Source organism: Gasterosteus aculeatus, chromosome 21, assembly GCF_964276395.1.
Source record: "Gasterosteus aculeatus chromosome 21, fGasAcu3.hap1.1, whole genome shotgun sequence".
Classification (NCBI taxonomy): Eukaryota; Metazoa; Chordata; class Actinopteri; order Perciformes; family Gasterosteidae; genus Gasterosteus; species Gasterosteus aculeatus.
The window spans coordinates 18,343,084-18,365,775 of record NC_135708.1 but is presented as its reverse complement, the minus strand read 5'-3'; the positions used below and the strand labels follow the sequence as shown (position 1 = coordinate 18,365,775).

At 49.1% G+C, this 22,692-nt stretch overlaps 1 protein-coding gene across 1 annotated transcript; it reads right to left on the bottom strand.

The window, feature by feature from the left end:
- Positions 1-4,040: 4,040 nt before the first annotated feature.
- On the bottom strand, positions 4,041-8,686 carry LOC144390024 (uncharacterized). Its single transcript, XM_078095900.1, has 2 exons — positions 4,335-8,686; positions 4,041-4,197 (listed from the first exon to the last, which is right to left on the bottom strand). The coding sequence occupies exons 1-2, from the start codon at positions 8,677-8,679 to the stop codon at positions 4,094-4,096; spliced, it is 4,449 nt and encodes a 1,482-aa protein (XP_077952026.1). The 5' UTR covers positions 8,680-8,686; the 3' UTR covers positions 4,041-4,093.
- Between the last annotated feature and the right edge of the window lie 14,006 nt (positions 8,687-22,692).

Genomic DNA, 22,692 nt, shown 5'->3' with positions numbered 1-22,692 from the left:
ACAATAAATATTAGCCGTTTTTAGAGTCTTTTGACGCTGAGAGCAGGTCGGTTGCTGGCAAGCGGAGTTTGCACTGCAGTTATATTCCGTCCTCCCTTCTCTTTCTTTAACATGAAATGTTTATTGATGTTCCAGGATAGAAAAGCCTTCCTGCCCTGGCTCTGTTGTGCTCCTCTTCAGACTCCATTAGCAGCTACTGATCGCGCAAAGATTAGTAGCTTGAATTTTTATTCGTTTTCATGTTATATGATTATGTGATTACTGTCATGTAATCCATTGATGTAACTGTATTCTGAATACCATCTATTTAAATTGTAACAGAATACAGTTACTCATAATTTGACCTCTACAGTACACGGTCTGCTACCACTGTTTTATCTCTTTGTCCAGCTCACTGGAACAAAACTTTAGTGAAAACAAAACGTTTCCCTTTAAACAATCCTTTATTTGTTTTTCTATTTCTGAGGAGGAATAAAAAAGCGAAACTCTTAGCAGTCCTCGTCTTAAATCTTACAAAAGCTTAACCGGTCATTACGAGTTCCCATCTGCCGGTGTCGCTTTTAATGTAGCCAAAGTTCAGCGTCTTATTGAGACTATTAATTCGTCCAAAAGTCATTTAAAACCATTTCCTCTGCCATGCAAAAATTGTCAGTAAACAACTGTCCAAAGCCTAATCTGCATTCCTAATCACCCGGCTGTTTCTGTGTGGGAAGACCGTGTTTAATCAGTCTTAATCTTCATAGTTCACAACATCTGTGAAATGAAAGCTGTTGTTTTTTGGAGGTTGGGCTCTGCACCTGGTGGAGGCTTCGTGAATCAAGTCAAATCAAGAACTGAATGAAGACGTTCCAACATTAATTATTACAGACCTTTGAGCTGCTTTTAAAGGGAGTTTTAAAAACAGAAAATCCTTGGGATCTTTGAAATCTTCTGCAGGATCGTCGCCAAATTAAATCGCTTGGAAATGCTCCACTCTTGATGGCTTGTAGCCGCTGACTGTTCAGTTGTCATAGATAATGTTAAGCATGGGAATGGTTAAATCTCCTAAATGGTTCTCATCTTAATTGACCGATGGAAAATATATTTACCTTTCGCTTGGGACCATCATGTTTCCTTTTTGGGGTTCCTCAAGGCTCAATTGCAGGTCCCATGGTATTGTGAACAATAAAGAAGTTAGCTTTCACCACCACATTTTATAGATAATTCAATGTGTATCTCTTTGTGAAAGTGTTCCAAGATAGCAGCTCAAAGTGTTTTTCTTTCTGACTTTTCAAAGGAACGGCATGAAATGACTGATACATCTCCGTCCGATTTACAATTTTATTGAATTTCAGAGATCGAATGGTAATGTCAGTGTTTTGTGATGCTGGAATAGATATATTTAAATGACAACATCTGTTTCATTTCCAATTTTATCTGAGCAATTCTGTGTCTGCACTAGCGACTTTGGCCACTGCTTCTCATTCATGATGAGTGATACAGTTTATAATACAGTTCTGAAAATTAAGAGACGATACCATCAAAGGCACCAGTTGGATATTTAGAATGACGCAGTCTTTCTCACAGGTTCACGTTGTTACAGACTGTAAAGTTAGTGAGTTTGCCTTCACAGAGGACAAGCATGAGGGAGGATCCCAGAATATTATGCGTTATACAAAGCACCAGTGACAGTTTAGAGAGCTCAAGGGACCCACTTCTCCCCACCGCGCTGTGCCTCGCTGCACACTAAGCCTCACACAGCGTCAAGCAGTGGGTCCGGTGAGAATCTGGCATGTGGGTTCTAGTCCTGTTTCATTTTGAATCAGGGAAATAATGAAGGTAAATACACCAATAATGTAAAAAATATCTTATTATTATTACTATTATTACCCGAGGCTGATTTGATCCACCTCACTCTGAATAATTCAGCGCCTGCTGACGTGAACAGTATACCTTCTGCTGCAAAATTAATATGGTGTGAGACAGCTATCAAATATTGACATGTGTGTGTGTGCAGTATCCTTCGTGCTAAAGTCTCACACATTCTGGATGTTCCTGCTTTGAAAAATTGAAAAATTTGACAAACAGTGTTAATGGTGTGCCGTGAAAGTGGTGCGATTATTATTTTTTCATTTCATTTTTCAGCGGGGGGCTCAAAGGAGTAATTGGAGGGACGGCCGCTGCAACACGGTTATATTTACAAGGATGCTTGTTTGAACCAGATGTGGTTAGTTTATCTTTAATGTCAGCTTCCAACCAGCGATTGCACATTAGCGGGCGATCGCTCTGCAGCGCTGTAATTACAGGCCGTAAGTGTCCTCAGCCAGGAGAGTGGCCGCTTACACGGGCAGGGGTTTGGACGTGGTCCCAATTAGCCTCCTGTGTTTCACTATCGCCATGTGGAATGGCGTTTGTCGGGCACACAGCTGCCGGTCTTCTCCTCGCCTGTGAGAAAACGAGAAGCATTTCAAAACACTTTCTTTGCGGCGAAAGTTTTTGTTTTGAACTCGGATGATGCACCACAGTTGAATTTCTGATTTCAGCAATTAATTCTGACGACCGCGGCAGTAAAATGTGAATGAATGAATGCAGCACCCGGCTTCTGATGAGTCCTAGTTTTGTGTTCTGTGTTTATATCTGCTGCTCCTATTAATGCTCATTCTGGGGAAAAAACGCCAGAGCCCTTCTGTAATACAGCATCAGCCAAACCTCTGTAGAACATACAACACATTATAGTGCAAAAAATGAAAGGCATTGGGAAATCAAGAGGTAGGTAAGGTCGATCTCTCTCAGTCGAAACAGACTGAATCACCGGAAGGCGTTTGGTTCCCTGCGCGTCCACTTCATCACGTTCCACTCCACCACATGCTAGATACGCGTACAAAAAGCACAGAGGGCAAAAGACCGAACTGTCATCGTGACGCGGCACCGGGTCGTCAACGAGGCGGCCGACACCAGAGGCAAGGTCTGCCGGTGCCATGCAGGGAACAGCACAATGCTGCAAACGTCTCCGCGGCCCTGCGTGCAGAAATACCAGAGAACGGAGAAGGTAATGTGCAGAAAGCAGCCGGCGTCGGGGGAGGGTTTGACATGGGAAGACAGCAGCGGTGCTGCGGGCTTTTATGTTGCAACGGGAAAGAGGGCAACGTCACCTTTCCACAGAACACACAGGATCCTCGGACAGAAGCTTTCTACCTGACACACTGTTTGCTGGTGTCCTCTGTTGGCCGTGTTTCTATAAGAAAATTGATCAAACCAGGTCCATTTTCTGTCCATGTGACGGTAATTGAAAGTCAGTCAGTCGCCTTATTTATCGCGTATCCACAGAGGTTCGCAGGGGGGGGGTCGGGGGTCTGGAGTCAATCCCAGTCAACACGGGGCGAAAGAGACAAACATGCATTTACCCACCTACGGCCAATTTAGAGTCACCAATAAGCCCCCCGGGGCATGTCTCTGGACTGTGGGCGGGGGGCGAACCCAGGACCCACTTTTCTCCCATTTCTATTGTATTTTCATTTTAAGGTTTACGATGCAAAATGTTTGGGTTTCATTCGTTTTATTTTGGCCAGAAATGATGCGTTGGGAGAAGCGGTTCTGAGCACAGCTTCACTGTCGGCGAGTGCTTTTACCAGCATTTATAATGTTGAAATGTTGGACCACAATCAACTCAATTTTTCCCTTCAGTGGAATCACTGCAATCAGCAGATTGCTCGTGGAGGGGAAGGATGTTTTTATGCAGCAACTCCGGCGCGTCAGATCCCATCTGTTGCCAGGAATGTTTTCACAAACAAATAATTGGCCTCGGTATCTTTCTGGATATCAATAGACACACAAGAAAAAGAGAGGACATCGACAAATAATCCAGACATAATGCATCTTGAATTGAAACATTTAAAGTCTTTCAGGAATCAGGAAACATTTATTGCCACAATATGTCAGACATACAAGGACTTTGACTTGGCGGTTGGTGCGGACAGTACGACAATGGACGATAAGACAACAGTGCAAGAGGAATAAAATAATATAGAATATATATTGTGGCAATCCACGGGGGTGGGCAAAAAGAATCTGCTGGGAGTCACGAGTGGTTGCACAAAAAAGGTTTGATTTATTTCTAAACGTCCAAACAAAAAGAAAAAAAAGCCAAAGTAAGTTCTTCCTCTTTGGAGGGTTTGGGTCCTTCGGTCCCGCTCGACGGTCCAGCACTCGATCTCCTCACTGCAGGGAAAACAGAAGAAAAGTCCTTAGGGGTTAACGCATATGTGTTAGCGCAGGCCTCGGCCTGACGTCAGCTCCTACTCACGTCTAGTTCTCCTTGGCTGTTGGAACGGTTGGTCCTTTATAGTGGGGCTCACCTTCATCAGCCTCATGAGCCGCAGCTGTGCCGCTCGTTGTCTCCCGGGGGGGGGGCGGGGCGTATCCCCTTTTAGTCCCCTGACCTTGGTGCTGATTGGTGCTCCTAGGGACCTGCACCCGTGGGTTGCCACAACTCCCCCACCCCAGCAGAAAGCCGGGACCCCGCCGTCCCGCCCACATACAAACGTCCCGCCGGGACAGTGCATCCGCGTTAGCATGTTCCTTCCCTGGTCGGTGCTCCACCGTGAATTTATAGTCCTGGAGGGTCAGGAACCAGCGGGTGACCCTGGCGTTGGAGTCCTTTGCCTGCGCCATCCATTTCAGGGGGGCATGGTCGGTCACCAGGGTGAAACTCCGCCCCAGGAGGTAGTAGCGAAGCTTGTCCAGTGCCCATTTTATGGCGAGCGCCTCCTTCTCCACAGTAGAGTAAGCGCGTTCGTTTGGCAGAAACTTTCGGCTGATATACATCACCGGGTGCTCCTCTCCGTCTCGTACCTGAGATAGTACTGCGCCCAGTCCCACTTCCGACGCATCTGTGTGGACTAGGAATGGGAGAGAGAAGGCAGGCGTTACTAGCACCGGTTTGGTGCACAAAGCCTGTCGTAGGCACTCAAAGGCCCCGTTAGCTTCGGTGTTCCATTTGACCTTGTCCGGCCCCCGTTTTCTCGTCAGGTCATGCAAGGGGGCTGCCATAGTTGCGTAGCGGGGAATGAACCTCTGGTAATACCCCACCAAACCTAGGAATGATTTGACCTGGCGCTTGGTCTTGGGTCTTGGCCAGCTGAGAATGGCCTCTACCTTGGCATCCTGGGGTCGCACGTTGCCCCGTCCTATGCGGTAGCCCAGGTAAGAAGCTTCCTCTAGGCCCAGCCGGCACTTCTTTGGGTTTGCCGTGAGGCCTGCCCCGCGAAGGGCCCCCAGAACAGCTCTCAGTCGGCTCAGGTGAGTCTCCCAGTCGTCGCTGTGAATTACAATGTCATCGATATAGGCTGCGGCATACCCTTGGTGCGGCCGGAGAATCTTGTCCATTAACCGCTGGAATGTGGCGGGGGCTCCATGGACACCAAAGGGCAACACGGTGTACTGATATAGGCCTTCGGGGGTGGCGAAGGCCGTCTTCTCTCTGGCCCGAGTTGTCAGCGGCACCTGCCAGTAGCCTTTGGTGAGGTCCAAGGTGGAGATGAAACGGGCCGTTCCCAGCCGGTCTATCAGTTCATCCACCCTGGGCATAGGATAGGCATCGAACTGGGAGGCGTCATTGAGTCTACGAAAGTCATTGCAAAAACGGTAAGAGCCATCTGGCTTGGGCACCAGTACCACTGGGCTGGACCAGGCACTGTGGGACTCCTCAATGACCCCCAGCTGGAGCATTCTACTCACCTCCTGCCTGATGGCCTCTCTCCTCGCCTCGGGGACACGATACGGCTTCACCCGAACCGTTACTCCTGGCTCGGTCCTTATGTCATGGGTGGCCACGGCGGTCCTGCCCGGCAGGTCGGAGAAGACATCCAGGTGCTGCCACACTACCTCACGTAGGTCTTGCAGCTGACTCGGGCTGAGATGGTCTCCCATGGGCACATTCGGTAACGGGATCCGAGCGGTAAGGGCCGGGGTGGGTGGCGCCGGCGGTCCTGGAAGACTCTGCCATTTTTTAAGAAGGTTAACATGGTAGAGTTGTAGGGGCCTGCGCCGGCCAGGCTGACGTACCTGATAGTTGGCTTCATTGACCCGTGTCACCACCTCATAGGGTCCCTGCCACTTAGCCAGGAACTTGCAGTCTGCGCTGGGGACCAACACAAGAACACGTTCTCCTGGTTGGAAGGCACGTACCTGGGCACCCCGATTGTACACTCTGGCTTGGGCCTGCTGTGCCTGTTGCAGGTGTTCCCTCACTACTGGCCAGACTTGGGCCATCCGGGTCCTCATTTGGTCCACGTGCTCGATGATGGTGCGATGGGGTGAAGGCTGACTCTCCCAGGCTTCCTTAGCGACGTCTAAAAGTCCGCGGGGTCTTCTCCCGTACAGCAGCTCGAACGGGGAGAACCCTGTGGACGCCTGAGGCACTTCTCTTACCCCAAACAGAACGTAGGGTAGCAATTGGTCCCAGTTCTTCCCATCGGCCTCCATTACCTTCTTAAGCATCCGTTTTAGCGTCTGGTTGAACCGTTCTACCAGGCCGTCCGTTTGGGGGTGATAAACTGATGTTCGTAGTTGCTTCACCTGTAGCAGTCTTAACATTTCTTTTAAAACCCTTGACATGAAACAAGTGCCCTGGTCAGTGAGGATTTCCTTTGCTATTCCTACCCTACTGAACAATAAGAACAATTCTTTACCCACCGCTTTGGCGGTGGCAGCTCGCAGTGGTAGAGCTTCCGGGTATCTGGTTGCATAGTCTATGATCACTAGGATGTATCGATGACCCCTACTAGTTTTGGGCAGTGGACCTACAATGTCCATGGCAAGTCGCTCGAATGGTTCTTCGATAATTGGCAGGGGGATTAGCGGGTGCCTCACTGAGGGCCGGGGGGCCACTAGTTGGCACTCTGGGCAGCCGGCGCAATAATCCACGACTGCCCTTTTCATGCCGGGCCAGTAAAACCGGGTTTCTATCCTCTCCCGTGTCTTATCCATCCCTAGGTGAGCGCCCATAAGGTGGGAGTGGGCCAGATACAATACCTTACTGGTGTAGGGGCGAGGGACTACTAACTGTTCGACTGTCTGCCCTCCTTTCTGGCACATCCTATACAGCAATGAATTTTTTGTAACAAAGAAGGGGTAAGACAAGGCACTCACCGGGTCGATGGGCTGTCCGTCGTGGGCGAGCACCCGAGCCCAGGCGTGTTTCAGGGTGTCGTCTTCTTTCTGGGCTGTAGCAAACTGGCCCTTTCTGTTCCCCATCCCGTCCGCGACTAAGGGGAATTCTGAGAACTCCGTAAGGCTCCCGCCCTCCCCCCCTCTGGGGATTTGGGATCCCTCCGTAGCGGTGTCCGTATCGGGGGTTCGGCCCCCCGCCCGGTTGGAGCCTCCTGGTGCAGTCGAAGGCGAGGGGGGAAGGGGTCTTGCCTCTTCCGGGGGGCCCTCGTCGGACGAACCGGACGGAGCGTGGGCCGCACAGGCAGCCCTGGGTCTCCCGCGTCGGATGGGTCTTGGCTGGGAGGCCCTATCGTGCCCTCCCCTCGGTCGCAGACCCCAAAATCTCTCAAAAATGGGGCAGTCGCGTCCAATGATCATGGGGACCGGGAGGTCGGGAACCAGCCCAGCCCGTATGGAAAAAGATCCCCGGGGGGTACACACCTGGATCCATCTCGTTGGATATGCCTTGAGGTCCCCATGGACGCAGGTCACCTCGATGCGTGGCCCCTCTTCTCCTTCCGCCCACTCAGGGCGGATCAGGGTAACCACACTACCCGAATCTATCAGGGCTGAGGTGTCCTGGTTCCCGACCCGAACCGGCACAGTTGCGGCGCCGGGTATTGGGGGGGTCCAACAGGTAGTCATGAGGCACCTCCCTGGGCGGTGCTGTTCCTCCGTGCTGGCGGAGGGCATGGGCACATCGCCCGCAGGGCACTGCCGGGCAATATGTCCTAACTGGCCGCACGAAAAACATCTCCACTCAGACCTGTCGGGTGTTGGGCGCGGAGCGGTTCTCGGAGCCGGGCGAAGAAGGGTTGCTGATGGCCGGATCGGAGCCCGTCCCTCAAGGCCTCGGGGAGCAGGGCATGTCCCCGCCGTCATCTGCTGGCTGACCCGATGGTTCTCCAGTAGGTTAATCAGCTCGTCCACCGACGCGGGGTGGTTCTGGGCTGCCCATCGCTTGGCGTCGAGAGGCAGGGCCCGGATGCAGCGGTCCATAACGACGCGGTCGATGGCAGCTGGACCCTCCCCGGTCACCAACCAGCTACGGGTAAGCCTCCCCAGGCGCACCACCTGGCTCCGCACGGGACCCTGGGGGTCGTACACCCAATCGTGGACCCGCTGGGCGCGGCCGGCTAAATTGTGCCCATAGTGGGCCAGGATGGCCCCCTTCAGCGTTGGGTAGTCTGTAGCCTCCCTGGTCCCGAGGTCTTGGTACGCCCTCTGGGCGTCCCCTGTCAGAAAAGGCGCCAGAATGTGTGCCCACCTGTCTTCCGGCCAGCCTTCACGTTCTGCCGTTCGTTCGAAGACCTCAAGGAAGGCCTCCACATCGTCTCCGGGGGTCTGCTTTGTGAGTAGAGCTGTTGGGGACGCGTGAGGGGCCCTTGGGGTTAAGTTCTCAGCCAGCCGGTCGAATGTCCCCTGAAGGGCTGCCATGCTCTGCACCTGCTGCGCCTGGGCTTGGAGAAGCCTGGCCATCGCGGCCTCCATTGCTTCTCCCATAGCCTCCTGCTTTCGGGGTTACAGCGGTGGAACTAAAGATGTGCCTGCATCCTCCACCATATGTGGCAATCCACGGGGGTGGGCAAAAAGAATCTGCTGGGAGTCACGAGTGGTTGCACAAAAAAGGTTTGATTTATTTCTAAACGTCCAAACAAAAAGAAAAAAAAGCCAAAGTAAGTTCTTCCTCTTTGGAGGGTTTGGGTCCTTCGGTCCCGCTCGACGGTCCAGCACTCGATCTCCTCACTGCAGGGAAAACAGAAGAAAAGTCCTTAGGGGTTAACGCATATGTGTTAGCGCAGGCCTCGGCCTGACGTCAGCTCCTACTCACGTCTAGTTCTCCTTGGCTGTTGGAACGGTTGGTCCTTTATAGTGGGGCTCACCTTCATCAGCCTCATGAGCCGCAGCTGTGCCGCTCGTTGTCTCCCGGGGGGGGGGCGGGGCGTATCCCCTTTTAGTCCCCTGACCTTGGTGCTGATTGGTGCTCCTAGGGACCTGCACCCGTGGGTTGCCACAATATATATATATATATATATATATAATATAAGGCTCTGGGTTAGTTTAAAAACAAAGGAATAACATTTTAATTAAATAAAATAATAACAATTAAATAATTCATGCTTTCATTTACATATTTTTTGTTGCAAAGGTCATATGTTTCCAAAGTTAATTAGCACGTCACACTGAGCTCATTCCACCACTTCACCGACCAGAAATAGCTGTTTTTCCAGGGGACCTTCCAAGCGGTTGAATCACCGCTGCAGGTAGTTTCCGAACCCGCCGCCCACGCTGATTTCAGACATTCTGAGCTCTGACTCCCATCTGGCATTAAGCGAAGCATTCCGACTGACTGCCGAGAGCGACCCGAGATGTGTTTACAGCGTCTAATAAACCGCAGCGAGAGTCCGAGCGTGCGCCCGAGGCCACGGGGGGTCAAACGCGTCAGCCGAGAGAGGCGCTCAGGATTAATCGCCAAATGGTGAAGCCTCGAAGGCCGATCGGAAAACTGTGGCCGTGAGCAAACGTATCTGCCGGTGTTTGGAGGTGGGGGTGGGGGGGGACGGTTGTGCTTTCCCTTCCACAACAGTCACTTCCCGACGATGGTTTGCTTTAAAGTCAAAAATCCTTGTCTGCAGCCTTTAAAAAATGCCCATGCAAGGTGTCGCCCATTCCCTCCAGACCCCCCCCCCCCCCCCCCCCCTCGGCCCGCGCACAGGTGACGAGCTAGAATGAGAGATAGCTCCATTTGCTTCATGTAGCTAATTGGATTAGCGCTTAAGGCACTACAATAACGGCTGAATTTAGAGAGGCAGGCGGAGAGAATGAAGGAGTGTGGGTGCTGAGTGGTGGAGCCAATTTTCCAGTGAAATGAGCTTTGCTCCAGGTGAAGAGGGAACTCCTGCAGAGGAATAGAGAGAGGATTTAATGCCATACCAGACGCGGTAGTGAATTTCCATTCAGAACATTCCGTGAAGGGGCACGCGGCTGTGCACGACGGGGTTTTGTGCCGTCGTCACAGTGAAGTTAATTCATCACTGGGATTCTTTCGGTTGGTATTGTGATTATGGAGAACACTTGATGTGTCACGGACTATTACTTAAATGTTGCCTTTTAAACGTATTTGTGTAGGAAAATACATTTCGGTGAGGCACACTGCACCAAAGCCCATTTGGTGTGTCCTTGAATCCGAACCAACGTGTTGCAAAGCTCATTTTAAGGCTCCATTTTGAGACCTGCATTGTTTGCCTCCTTCTTCGAGCCAACTCTTCAAGGACCCTTAATCGTACGCCGGTAAAATAGTTTGTGCATGCTATTCTGTCTATTTTTTGCCCAGAGTTCTTTTGAGAACTATGAAATATCTTAATTAGCACGTTGGAAAAACTCGTTTCGCTTCACTGTTTATTTGGTTCACCTGCAGCCAGCGTTTCTGCTGGTTTTGTTGACAGCCTCTCAGTTCACTGCTCACAGCACTCGCTGTAAATCTTCACAAAACACCCTGAACGCTGGCAGCTCCAGATGGTGGAAGGAGGTGTAAGATGTTTGCAAAGAGTAAAAATGCAGAATTGATGTAACCTGAACTCACGCTGCATACAGGCATCCATCGACGAGTCTGTGACGCCTCACTTAGCAGGAGCAAGAGGAGCAGGATGATTAGAGGAGACAGTAAATAGGAATAAAAAGAGATGTGGAGCAGTGTAATTCCCACGAATAACCTCATATAACCTCTACATCTTTAGTGAAATGCATTTTAGCAGATAGACTTTTAAATTCTGTCTTTCTCACCAAAGGGCCAAAGGCACTAAACCTTGAGGGCTTTCTTCTCGACGAATTCCAAACCTGAATCTTTTGCATTCCATTCATACCAGCTTGGATTTGTTTGGTCGGGCAGTTATCAGTAATTGCGTATTGAGCTCAGCGATGTTAAATCATACCACACACAAGCGAGGGGGGGGACCTATTTTGTGGAATAGCCAACGGTTTTGTTAGCGAAAATCACACAAACTGTACCAGAATTAGGCCAAATAATTACAGCACTTCCTAATATATACCTGAACAATTACATAAAATGTTTCGCAGTAACCATAACGCGATCAGGGTCGAATAGCAATTGATGCTGTCAAAATCAATTAGTGTCGTGATCTGAAAATTGGCCATTAACTCATTTCTTTGCATCGTGTCACAATTGCCTGTTATGTGGGCCAAGATGTGACACGAGTGTAAATAAATGCAGCCACTAATCGGGGGGGAGGGAGGACCGGTTAGAGGCGGCGCATTAAAAGATGACACGGAATAGATAATTGTTGAGGATGAGAAGCCGGACGCGTGGCCCCGCTGATCCGATGCGATGGGGGAAGCCAGTCAACACTACTCGCTGATTTGTAGGTGTTCTTCATGCCGTGTCCACCTCGATCAATGAGGCTGTCGCTGCTACGGCTTTAAATCACTGTAAGTAGTTCATTGCCGAGCAGAGTGCAATGGAATAAGGGTGTCGCTGGGGTTTGTTTTAAATGTGTGTGTGTGCACCAAGGCCGTGAGGCGGTTTGAGTTGCAGAGGTTTAATCAACCAGAGCAACGATCTCTCGCCCTCAAACAAAATGCACAGAATCCAAAAGAGAGATGTTCAAATTCCCCTCCAAGTTGCCTCCTGAAACCTGGGCTCTCTCTCTCTCTCTCTGCACAACGTGGTGCACAGCGAAGAAGGCGGCGGCTGTGCAGATGAGATGTCCACAACGGGATGATCAAAGGCCAGGAAAAAAAAGCAATAAAAGTCTGTTCATCCATCAGCGGGCTGCCGAACACCCAGAATGATGTGAGTCTCAGGTGGACGGGACGCCTGACAGAGACTCTAAATCACTCGCTCTTATTTCCTGCATGACTGGACACTTTCTCCTTCCAGCCACGTGCAAAACACAAGCTACTCCTCCCCACGTCGGTCAATGGCGACTCACGTTTCCTTATCGATTTCATTCCGTTTATTTTTTTTCTCTCCGTTGTTCCTGCCCACAGCAGCCGCGGCGCATCTCACAAGGTTTTCGATGGGGAATTAATTGGATTCTGAGCGCGCTTTGCAAACATATCGTTTCCACGGCGGCTTTTTACTTTGAAAGAGACGCTACTGAAGCTCCACAAGGCCCCCGGCAAGGCGAGACCCCCCCCCCCCCCCTCATGTGCATCCAACGACGACAATCCGCTGACCTCCACGGCGCTTGAGCGGCTGATGGTTAAAACTCAGCAGAGTTGTACGTAACGTATTGAAAGTAACATTCAATTTATGAGTGTATGAATGGAGGCAGAACAAATGAATGAATTACTGAACCAGACGGCATTTTTAACGTTTTCGCTCATTGGTAAACAGCCTATAAATAGACCAAATAATTTAGGCTTTCAGGAAAAATCTGGCAGCACCTCCCATTTCTGTTCTTAGAGCAGAATATTTCAGAGTTCATACTAATGTTGAGCTTTTAAGAAAAGTACTCCTTCACTCTTACACACTGTTATTCAAATAACACACACGCTGTACCAAATATTTCAGCTGGGGAAGCTTAAAACAGTTACCTGCAACTTAATTCTGTGAGACAGACTGTGTTTTTTACGATTGACACTGTTAGCACGCTCTATTTATTAAGCATCCATAAACTTAAATTAATAAAACAGGATAAGGGACCCACGACTGGTTCCATATCTATACGCATGGAAACGCCGTGTTGCCTTAATTAGGATTTTGTTTGGCTGTGTCTCCGCAGCTTGTTGCCTAGATAATCCTTAAAGGCTTCACAATGTGTCCGTCTGAGCTACGGGGGAACTATCGGCCCGTAAGCCGCCGCACAGGAACGAGGCGGCTGTTAAAGCCGCGACACGCATCTCAGCCTGCGTTGGTCAGCCGTCCTAGTTTATTTTACCGTATTACCGTATAAACTGTATATGTGCAACGTTCTTTGGGGTGGGTGTGTTATTTTAGGAAACTGTGATGTCTGTGAAGAGTGGAGGACTTTAAAAAGTCTCTCTTTTCATTTATTGTCATTGCAACAAATAAAATAAAATACTGTTGTTGTTTTTCTTGCAGAGAGTCAGACAAGAAGATTGACGCCACTCGAAATATGATGCTCAAAGTTAGCCTAGCTTAGCATGAATTCTGAAGTGTCATTTGCATCTTGCCTCTGTTAACATTCTTTGTACAGCTTTGATCCTGCCAAACCCCAGCAGGTGAATCCATTGATTTCCATTTAATCGTGGATCACTTTGTGAGTCCGAGCCATTAAAACAGTGCGATGCAGATTCTCAGCTTAGCGCCTTCAAAGCGGCATCGATGACCTCCGGGGACCACGGCGTCTCTCACAGAGCCTCTCGTTACTCATCGTTTATCTGCCGTCTCATTACGCCCGCGTTCTGTTTTTTGAATTGGTACATTTATTGTCTTTGCAATGCAAATCTTCTGCTTAAATCAGCAGCTTTGTGTACACAGAGGCAAGGGGAGCACAACGAAGGCCTCTTCCTACTGGGCGCTCGGGCAAGCTGTGAAAAAAGAATATTGCCGTTTTTCATAAGTGCTGGGTTTTTCAGCGAAGTGTGATTTGTTTGAGAGCGAGAGAGACTTCCTGAAAATCTTTGCAGCTCGGCATCAGGTTGGCAGTGGACTAACGTGCGCGTGCTGATACGCCTCTCTGGATGGTGGGTGATGGCTCGTGTGTCATCGCCGCGGGCCTATCACTCGCCGCGTTTCCCCCCGCAGTGCGAGCCAATATGTTCAGTAGACATAGATGTGGGCATCGCCTAATGGGATCCAGTCAGCGGGGGCCGATACCATCGCCAAGTCACACTGCCGAGCCTCGATAACACCGGGCTCTCTCCCTCTTTGGAGCAATGGCAAGTGTCCGGGAGAGCCCTGCAGGATGTTACATATTAATACTTTTCTCGACATTTGCTGGGCGATAAGCGGCCGAGGAATAAATATATTTATATTTCTTTTTATGAAACCGCTTCGTGTCTAGCTATTTTCTCTGCATGGACCAGTATCCAAAATACAAAAAAAAGGATGGTGGTAGAATATTAGTTAGAATGGGATTCATATCGGCATTCTTGTGATGTAATGGCCATGTAATAAATGTATGTGCGTGTGGTTGAAATGGACAATGTGAAACCACAGCCAGGAGACAATGAGCTTAGCTTAGCTCCGCCCGAAGGTGAAGCAGGGTCAAGGTGAGGCGGAGAGAATCCGTGCATGTGGCTGCGCGTCCGCGTGCCACAGAGCCCTGAAATCCGAAACGTGAAGTGCAGAGTGAAAGGAATACGAACCGCCTTCCGCCTCTCTCCTCCCGGGGAAAAAATGCATGTTCTACTTCCCCATGAAATATGAATTGCGGTGAATAAGACGAGGTATAAAATTCCGTGTTGCGGCTCATGCATTCCTAAACGCTTTCGCCGACACTGTCTGGATTTATTCCTGGAGCCTAACAAGTGGAAGCAGTTCACACACGTGTGTTTTGTTCAGGTTGGGGAAAATGTGGAGGCCGACCGGCACAAAGGAGGTTAATAGTGACCCATGTGGCCATGTGTGTGGAGGTGTTTTTTCAATATGCGCTTGGGTTAGCACGGCGCTGGGGGAGCTGCCTGATAACTGGTGGTGGGCCGGCATTAGGGAACGCGGCACGTGTCACATCTTGTTTAGGCAGCTTGATGCCGCGCGTGTGTGTGTGTGTGTGTTTTGGTGGATGGTTCACAGCTACTCCTCGGCCTCCCGTTGCAGCTCATGCTGTCGAATGCCCCCCTCCCTCCCCCGTGCCTCCCTCCCTCCCTCCCGCCCTCCCGCTGAAACTGGCTGGAAAATGTTCCCGCCGGATACCACGGCGACAACTGTCACCCGCACTTTGCGCCGCGGCGAATGGAGGTCATCCGAAGAGACGGCGCCCTTACCGTCGCTGCCATGGCTACGAGAGCCGGGGGGGGGGAGGCCCTCCGCCGTCCCAGCATGCAGTTCACCCCGCGCAGCTGCTCCAACGCACCAGCGCGTGCTCGCATCTCCACACGCGTTCCAGGAGATTTACGTAGCCGAGTAGAAGTCGGTGAAAAACAGAAGCTGCATCAGCTCGTTTGGGAGGTTCGGATTCTCGCTCCGGTCCCTTTAAATACCACCCAGCCAAACTTTTAAGGAATTACATGTTTGGGTTTTTGTTTGGGCTTTTTCATCCCTGCTTGTATTTTCTCAGGTTCTACATCAAACTTTCAGTTCATGAATGCGTTGGTTTCCAGTTCGACACGCACACAGCCGCCACATTTGACTGTCTAACTGAGCCAGAAACCGGTGCTTCCTACATGAGTGATCTTCTCTCGTGGGCTCGATGGGGCTTGACTCAGCGTCTGTGTGTCTGGTTCCTCAACACAGTAAACACCTGGAGTCGCGGGGCTGTGATGTGGGGAGTAACAGCCTGTTACAGACGACCCTGCAGCAGATTTGGAGCAATACTGAACCATCGCTGCTGACTCCCAACAGCGTGGATTCACCGTAACAGAGCACGAGCACTTCTTCTTTTTGGGGGTGAAACATACAGAAGCATCATCAATTTGCCTTTTGATTGTTGAAAGTAACAGTACCTATTCTGCAGGAAAAAAAGAGCACATACTGTACACACAGACAGAAAAGGGGGAAAACATTAAAAGCACATTATAAACCTGAATAATTGGCAGCCACATTCAGCCAATGGCAGTGAGGACCGCACGAGATGAATTGACGGCGAGCACGGAGCCAAATTGCGTCGCGAAAAAGAATCGAGAGCACGAATAAGCCACTGAATCAAATATTAAATGCCCTCAAAAGGGGGGATAACACCGCCAGCGACAACGTAATCAATCCGATCTATTATGCAACGGCTCAGACAAAAGAAGCCAAATGAAGGAAGGAGTCCATCCCTCCGCCTTCGCTCCTGTCCCGTCTCATTTCTCAACGTTTGCCGACCCCTTTGTGCTCCTCCCCCAGATCACTCCCGGTTCATCTCCACCCTCAGTACATCACACACATGGTGCGATGGCGGTTGGAGGTGTTTGCGGTGGGTTCTGCGGAGAGGCCCGGTGGACGGAATTTCTCTCCTCTTGACAGATTTCCTCCTCCACTTATCCGTCTTTCTTACCAGCTTGCGCCACGTTGCCGGTGAAATGGGAAGAAAAGGTCACAGCGTTAATGCACAGAGTGGCAGAAGATACATCACCGAAAGCTACGGTGACTCCTGGCAATAAATCCCACGCGGGATTTTCATCTCGGAGGAAATGGGAGGGATTCTGAAACTGGAAACACACAAAGTCTATTTTTGGCTCCAGTTTTGACAGCAGTTTTTAATAAGGAGGTAAACAAATATATTATTTATAATGTACTTTATTTAAGGAAACAGATCTAAACCAGACCTAAAATAGTCTTAATTTTGCAAATTTTGATACCTTTTACGTTCCAATGATTGAATAAAAAAAAGTTAGTTTCGGTAAATGAGAAACTGCGGCACTGTGTTGCTTCTCATCATAAAAGTTTTTTTTTTTTAACCCAAGTTCTTTGCACTGGTGACGAGCTACTTGGCTGAGAATTGAACACCAGTTTGAAGCCCCTAAAAGCTTCCTCTTTTCTGCCATCACGCTTCATTTAACGTCGATCCTGCAGATCACAGCTAATGAAAGCACCTTGCATTGGACTCGTCGGCAGGCTCCACTGGGTTGCGACTGGCAGTCACATATTTACCTCACAGCCAAAATATGTGGGAAACCAGGGAGGCAGAAACTGGAAGTAAGACGCCGTTAGCTCTGGCTGGGCTCCCGAACGCGCACGTTCATTTGAAACCCAGTTTTTTCTTCTTCTTTTTAAATGCTGAAACGTACGGCCCGAGGTTGGCTCACTGCTGCGAAACGTGATTGATGGCAGTTGTTGTTGTTGACACGTTGAAGCCGCCGCTGAGAGTAAATGAGCCTGAAAAGAAACTGAGACTGTCGTGGCCAAACTTGAAATAGCATAAAGTAGGATGTAAATATCGAGAAGTAGAAAACAACATGAGGTATGAGGTAAACAGGTTGAAACCTCTGCCAACAAGATTGGTGTTTAAATAGGAAAATAACACGTTATTACGTCTTTCTGCGTGTCATCGGGTTGCTCCTCCACATCCGGTCGGTGAGGAGGCTTTCTGGTTCCTCTCCATCACCCCCGGTCCTTGTGGGCGATTAGAATGTCATTAATCACACAGACAGAGACTGCTGCTCGGGCGCTAAACATACAGTTTGTTCTCATCTCAGCACTCGGCACAAAGTGCTGTTACGGCAGAAACGGGGTCATAAACGGGTTTCTTGTAACTCCACCCATATTTATGGCTTCATTTACCTGAAATCGGACTCCCGTTAAGACCTAAACACCGGACAGCACAAACGGCTCAAACCTCAAAGAGACACTAAGCGAAAAGTCGTATATTGTGAATAATTATGCACATTGGCGCTCTCTGGCTGAAGTCTGCGTATATTGTTGTAAGAAAGAGTCAAGACCGTCGGAGCAGATGTTTGAACCATCCATTATACATAATGTTTTTAAAACACAATGCTCCAGATGTGGAGTTTGACAAAACACCAAACGGAAACGGAAACGAAACCCCTCCAATCTGTGGAAAAATACTGTTTCATATTATTGATTTTGTGATTTCAGAAGAGAGCATTCCTAACTGAACACGCTCCATACCTATCACACTATCTTGTGACTTCCAGCAGACCATTAAAAAGAACATGCACACTGTAATTGGACCCCCTTTTCATATTCTAATCATTCTGCCTCCACATTCAAACCCCCCCCCCAGGGCCAGTCGTTCACCTGGCATCACTGCGGCACGGTTCACAGCGCAGCATCTTTAATGTTGTATATTCTGTCTGAGGGCTCAACCAGCTACTGTGTGAATGTGGATTTATTTGCCTCGCTGGAATCAACTGACCCATCTGAAGGAAAAGGGAGAGAGCCGCCCAAAACCAATTATATCGCCGAGAAATGAATGTACACGAGAACCCGCAGGGGTGAGCCTTAATTTGATAAGTCCTCTGATTCATCCTTGCCTCCGAAGACAAAAGGGATGAGACTGGTGTCGACTGGCATATCCGGGGATTGTGGCCCTGATTTGAAATGTCAAACTCAATTTACAAGTCCAAGTGAACGCTGCGTGTGTGTGTGTGTGTTGACCGTATCATAAGTGCAAAGCTGGAGGTGAGAGGTGTTACAGACGTGTAGGAGGAGTCGCCCCCCTTGTTAGCGAAATGATTAAATGCACGCCCATATATTAACAATCATCATGGTAATGTTATGGTTTTACAAAGTAGAACATTTGAAAAAAGACCAATCAACAAGGGGAGCATATTACTATTGAGATGCATAAGGAATATGCATGAATGTTTATAATTAATACATGTTTAGAGGCAAATATTTGATGTTTCATGAGTTTATTCTGAATCAAGCCCCACTTTGTTTGTTTTTTTTCTGTTGGTTTTATGCACAAAAGGAGCATTACTAAAAAAAACAACCCGCCGGTATGAATTTTTAAAATTCCTCCCTGCAGCACGACGGGATGTTCCCCAGACGTTGTCAATCACCTTCCCTGCTTCTGCATTTCAAAAAGCCTCAAACAACGATTTTACTATCTTCATGGTGCCGGGTTCAGGAGTCTGTGAGGGGGGGGGGGGGGGTCTCCCTCCAGGTGAATGTGCCTCCTGGGTGTGAGGGCTCATGTTTCTGTCTGACAGGTTGTTTGCTCGGGAAGACGTCGGCGGTTCATCTGCAGCTTTATAAGACGTCGCTGTTGGAGTCCCTGCACACGCCTGCAGAGCGAGCGGCACCTGGACCAGCGGCTCACAAGCGAGATGTCTCGTTGACCTATTGACCTCTTTACGCACGCCGAGTGGGCGCCTGTTTTTGTATCCGTCCCCTCCCACCCACGCCGCCTCCATTCGAGCCTCAATAATTCTCTGGATTGCATCTTGCATATTTCATGCTTGATTTCATATTTCTTTGCACATTTGCGGAGAAGCCGCTGGATTTGCTCTGGCAATTTACTCCGGAGATTGTTTTTGCCGCGGTTCGGACGGGCCGGGACGCGTCTTCATAAAAACACTCGTCCCCTTCGTCACAGATCATCCAGTTTCGTGAGATTTGTTGTTAACGGAAAACGTTGTTTACCACAATCCGTTTTAAAGACGTGTCTTTACGAAGTGATTAAAGAACACACAGACGGTCCAATTACAGCACAATATTGATCCGTAGCGTCATCAAATAAACAGAGGAGCAGATTACCAATAACACAACCAATCACCGACGCAGTCAGAGCCGCAGTTCATTGACAACGGCTGAAAAAACTCATTGTAATTATTTTGTTTTGAGGGAGAGGGGATGATGGAATTCAACCAGTTGCGAGAAGTAAAGTAAAAACATGCAGAAGAGAACAAACATAAAATGATTTAACGCAGGAAAAATCGTCAGGAAACGTCAGGAAAAATCGAGACAAATCAAAAGAGAAAGTAAGACTCCAGAGAGCATAACGCACAGCGGGGATTCCATTTCACTCCAAATCCAAACCACCGTTCACACGCGGACGCAACCAAAGCCGGAATACGCAATAAAGAGCAAACAAACAAGCACCTCGGTGCAAACATGCAGCTGTGTCCGAGTGTTCCTGCTTTGAATGAATGCTCTCTAACAACTCCGGCTGTGACGTGCCCTCCTGAACTGTGTCGTGCACAGTCATAACGGGGGGGGGGGGGGGGGCTGCTCAAGGGGGCTGTAGAGGACGCCAACACTCTCTGGTGATCCGGTCCGATCATTTTGTCATCATGCAATGCCTCAATATCTGTAGGTCAATAGAAAAAAAAAACGTGATCATTCCCAAAGGAAAACAAACTACACCCCCCCTGTTGCAGTGTTAACAATCCTCCTTTTGCATGGATTTATTCCGACAACTGTCAGGAAGTATCACTCTGAGGGGAGATGACACCCAAAGTTATTTTGAGACCTCTGAGGAAAAGCTGGAGCCCGTAAGCGCAAACAGCTTCAGCCCCGGCCTTGTGCACGTCCTTGCTTCTTGGACAGGTCCGGGGGGGGGGGCGGGGGAGGAGGGGGGGGCAGTCGGTGCTGATTGGCAGGCCCTAAATTCCCTTTTGTAATGACTTACCAGAGCCTGACCTTACATGTCAACGGAGTGGGAAGTGAAGCTGAGCGTGACATTTCCGGGTCAGTTCTGCTGCACGTGATTGGAGCGCCCTTTGTCTACATGGTTGGAGTTAATCGGGATGTCGGGGGGTCGGAGGGGAGGGGGGGAGGGGGGGGAGGTCGCAGCGAGGAACTTCACCTGCACACGTTAAGTTAAAACATTTCATTCAGGCGAAATCTAGATAAGAAAACTGTCGGACGGCGGCCACGTTGACAGACGTCGGGATCAAAGATGTGACATTTCCTTCAGGTGACCAGGCCTCCTCCGCCGCCACGTGTGACACAGTGACAGTGACGCGGTAAAGGTCAGCGCAGCGCGACCTTTGGAGGGCCTCGCGGACCCGAAAGCGCAGCAGCAGGATGTAAAAGCTGCCCTTTCTCACGGCGTCGTGATTGATCGCCGCCGAAGGCTTCGCTCTCCCCGTTCGGAGAATATTAGCTAAATCACTATCTGTGAAATGGACGGTTAACGCAGAGTCTCTAACGAAACACGTTCGCCCAGAGAGATTAACAACCTGTAATGTTCTACCGGAGCTCAGATGACGTGCAGCGGGCGTGATTACTGACGCCGCGAGCGTTTTTGCTGTGTGCATGCGCGCGGAAGAGTGCGGCCGTATTGTTTTGCTTCGACCACTTTTAGATTTTAGATTTTTAATTGAAAAACTACTTTAAACGCAGCCGCAGGAGGAAATCACTCCGAAGGAAAAAAAAAGAACAAAAATCTTGTAAACAAAACATTCTCTAAAAATGTCAGCTGTGGATGTTCTGTCCGTTTCACTCCCTTCACACACAAATACAACGACGTTTGACCACTCGGCGATCAAACAGCCATTAGATGAGGCACGTCTTCAAGGTGTGGGTCACATCACGGTTCAGTTCATCATGGCAAATCTCAGCTTAATTCAAAGTCTCAGTTATGAAATCTACTTGATGGATTGGGATGCTTGTGCTTTTTTTTCTTTCCAGTCCTTTAGCACCACGCGGTGCAGCAGCCGGGCAGTACAGGTGTTAAGAGTGTGTGTGTGTGTGTGTGTGTGTGTGTGTGCGTGCATGCACTGCACAACCATGTGCATGTGTGTTAAAGTCGAGCGCGGGGTGTTTTTGCTGATGGTGGCATTTTTAAGAGATTGAGGGTTTAGCAGATATTGATTGAATCGAGACAATTTAGGACCTTTAAAGTGATTTAAGCGTGTGTGAAGTTTTGGTTTTCTCTGTTATTGGAAACGCTCGTGCAGCCACTTTTACCGTCCTCCTCAAATACATTGATCCCATTGGAAGAAACACAAATATTAAGCTAGCTTGTTGTTGTTTAGCTTAGCGTGGAACACAAACTGGATACCTGCGGAATAACACGGCCTCGTCCATGTTTTGGAAAAACAAACTAGATGAAGCACTTTAATGGCTGAATTTCAAAGGAAGTTAAATTTGATACAATTTAGGTTATTTTCTGCTAAGCTAACCAGCTGCTAGCTTCATATTTACCGTACATACAACCCTGAGCATGTAAATGTAATGTTTACTTTTATATACTTTTTAACACTGGTTTATTGTCCCTACATGTTGATGAACTAATGTTAGCAGCATGTTTTTCATCTAATTGGAATTTACGTCTGGGACCAAAGGATTTGTTTTCCCTCAGGGTCAAATAATCGGTGCGAACTTAACCAAATGCTGCGCTGTGGTTGTAAAGACGTTTCCTGTCTCACTCCCCCCTTCTGCTCTTTAACTGTGCTCACTGTTTCTCAAGTCACTCACACAAGAAGTGCCGAGCTGCCGCTCGCTCTCAGCCATCCATCATCCACGCCGAATTAATCACACGCCAGCTCCCGTCCACGTTCCGAATTAGCTTTGCAGAACGGAACCCCTCTGAGATAATCACTTTTTCATCGCCGGCAAAGTGACGTGCGGCAAAACTGGGGCGTGGACGCGCTGGTGAGACAAAGGGACGGAGTGTGTCTCCGTGCGGCTTCAGCCCAGCGGACTCGGGGCCTCGGCCTGCTGAGCGGATCCTGCAGCTCATCTACGTTAATAAGGAGCTTTAGGAGCAGTGAGACCTAGTTTAAGGCTCATTCAGAGGACTCCCAATATTTATATACAAGTGCCTTGACTTGGATCTGTTTAATTATTATGGCTTTTGAAGTAGAAATTCAATGGAAGGACATGTTCCTTTAATAATAATCTGCAATATCAAGGAATGTGGAAAGAGGTACATTATGAATTGTTCCAACTCAGCTGATATCTCTGAAGAGACACTGTTTCATGTATTCACGCCAGATGTGATGCTTCATCAGCCTCATCTTTTG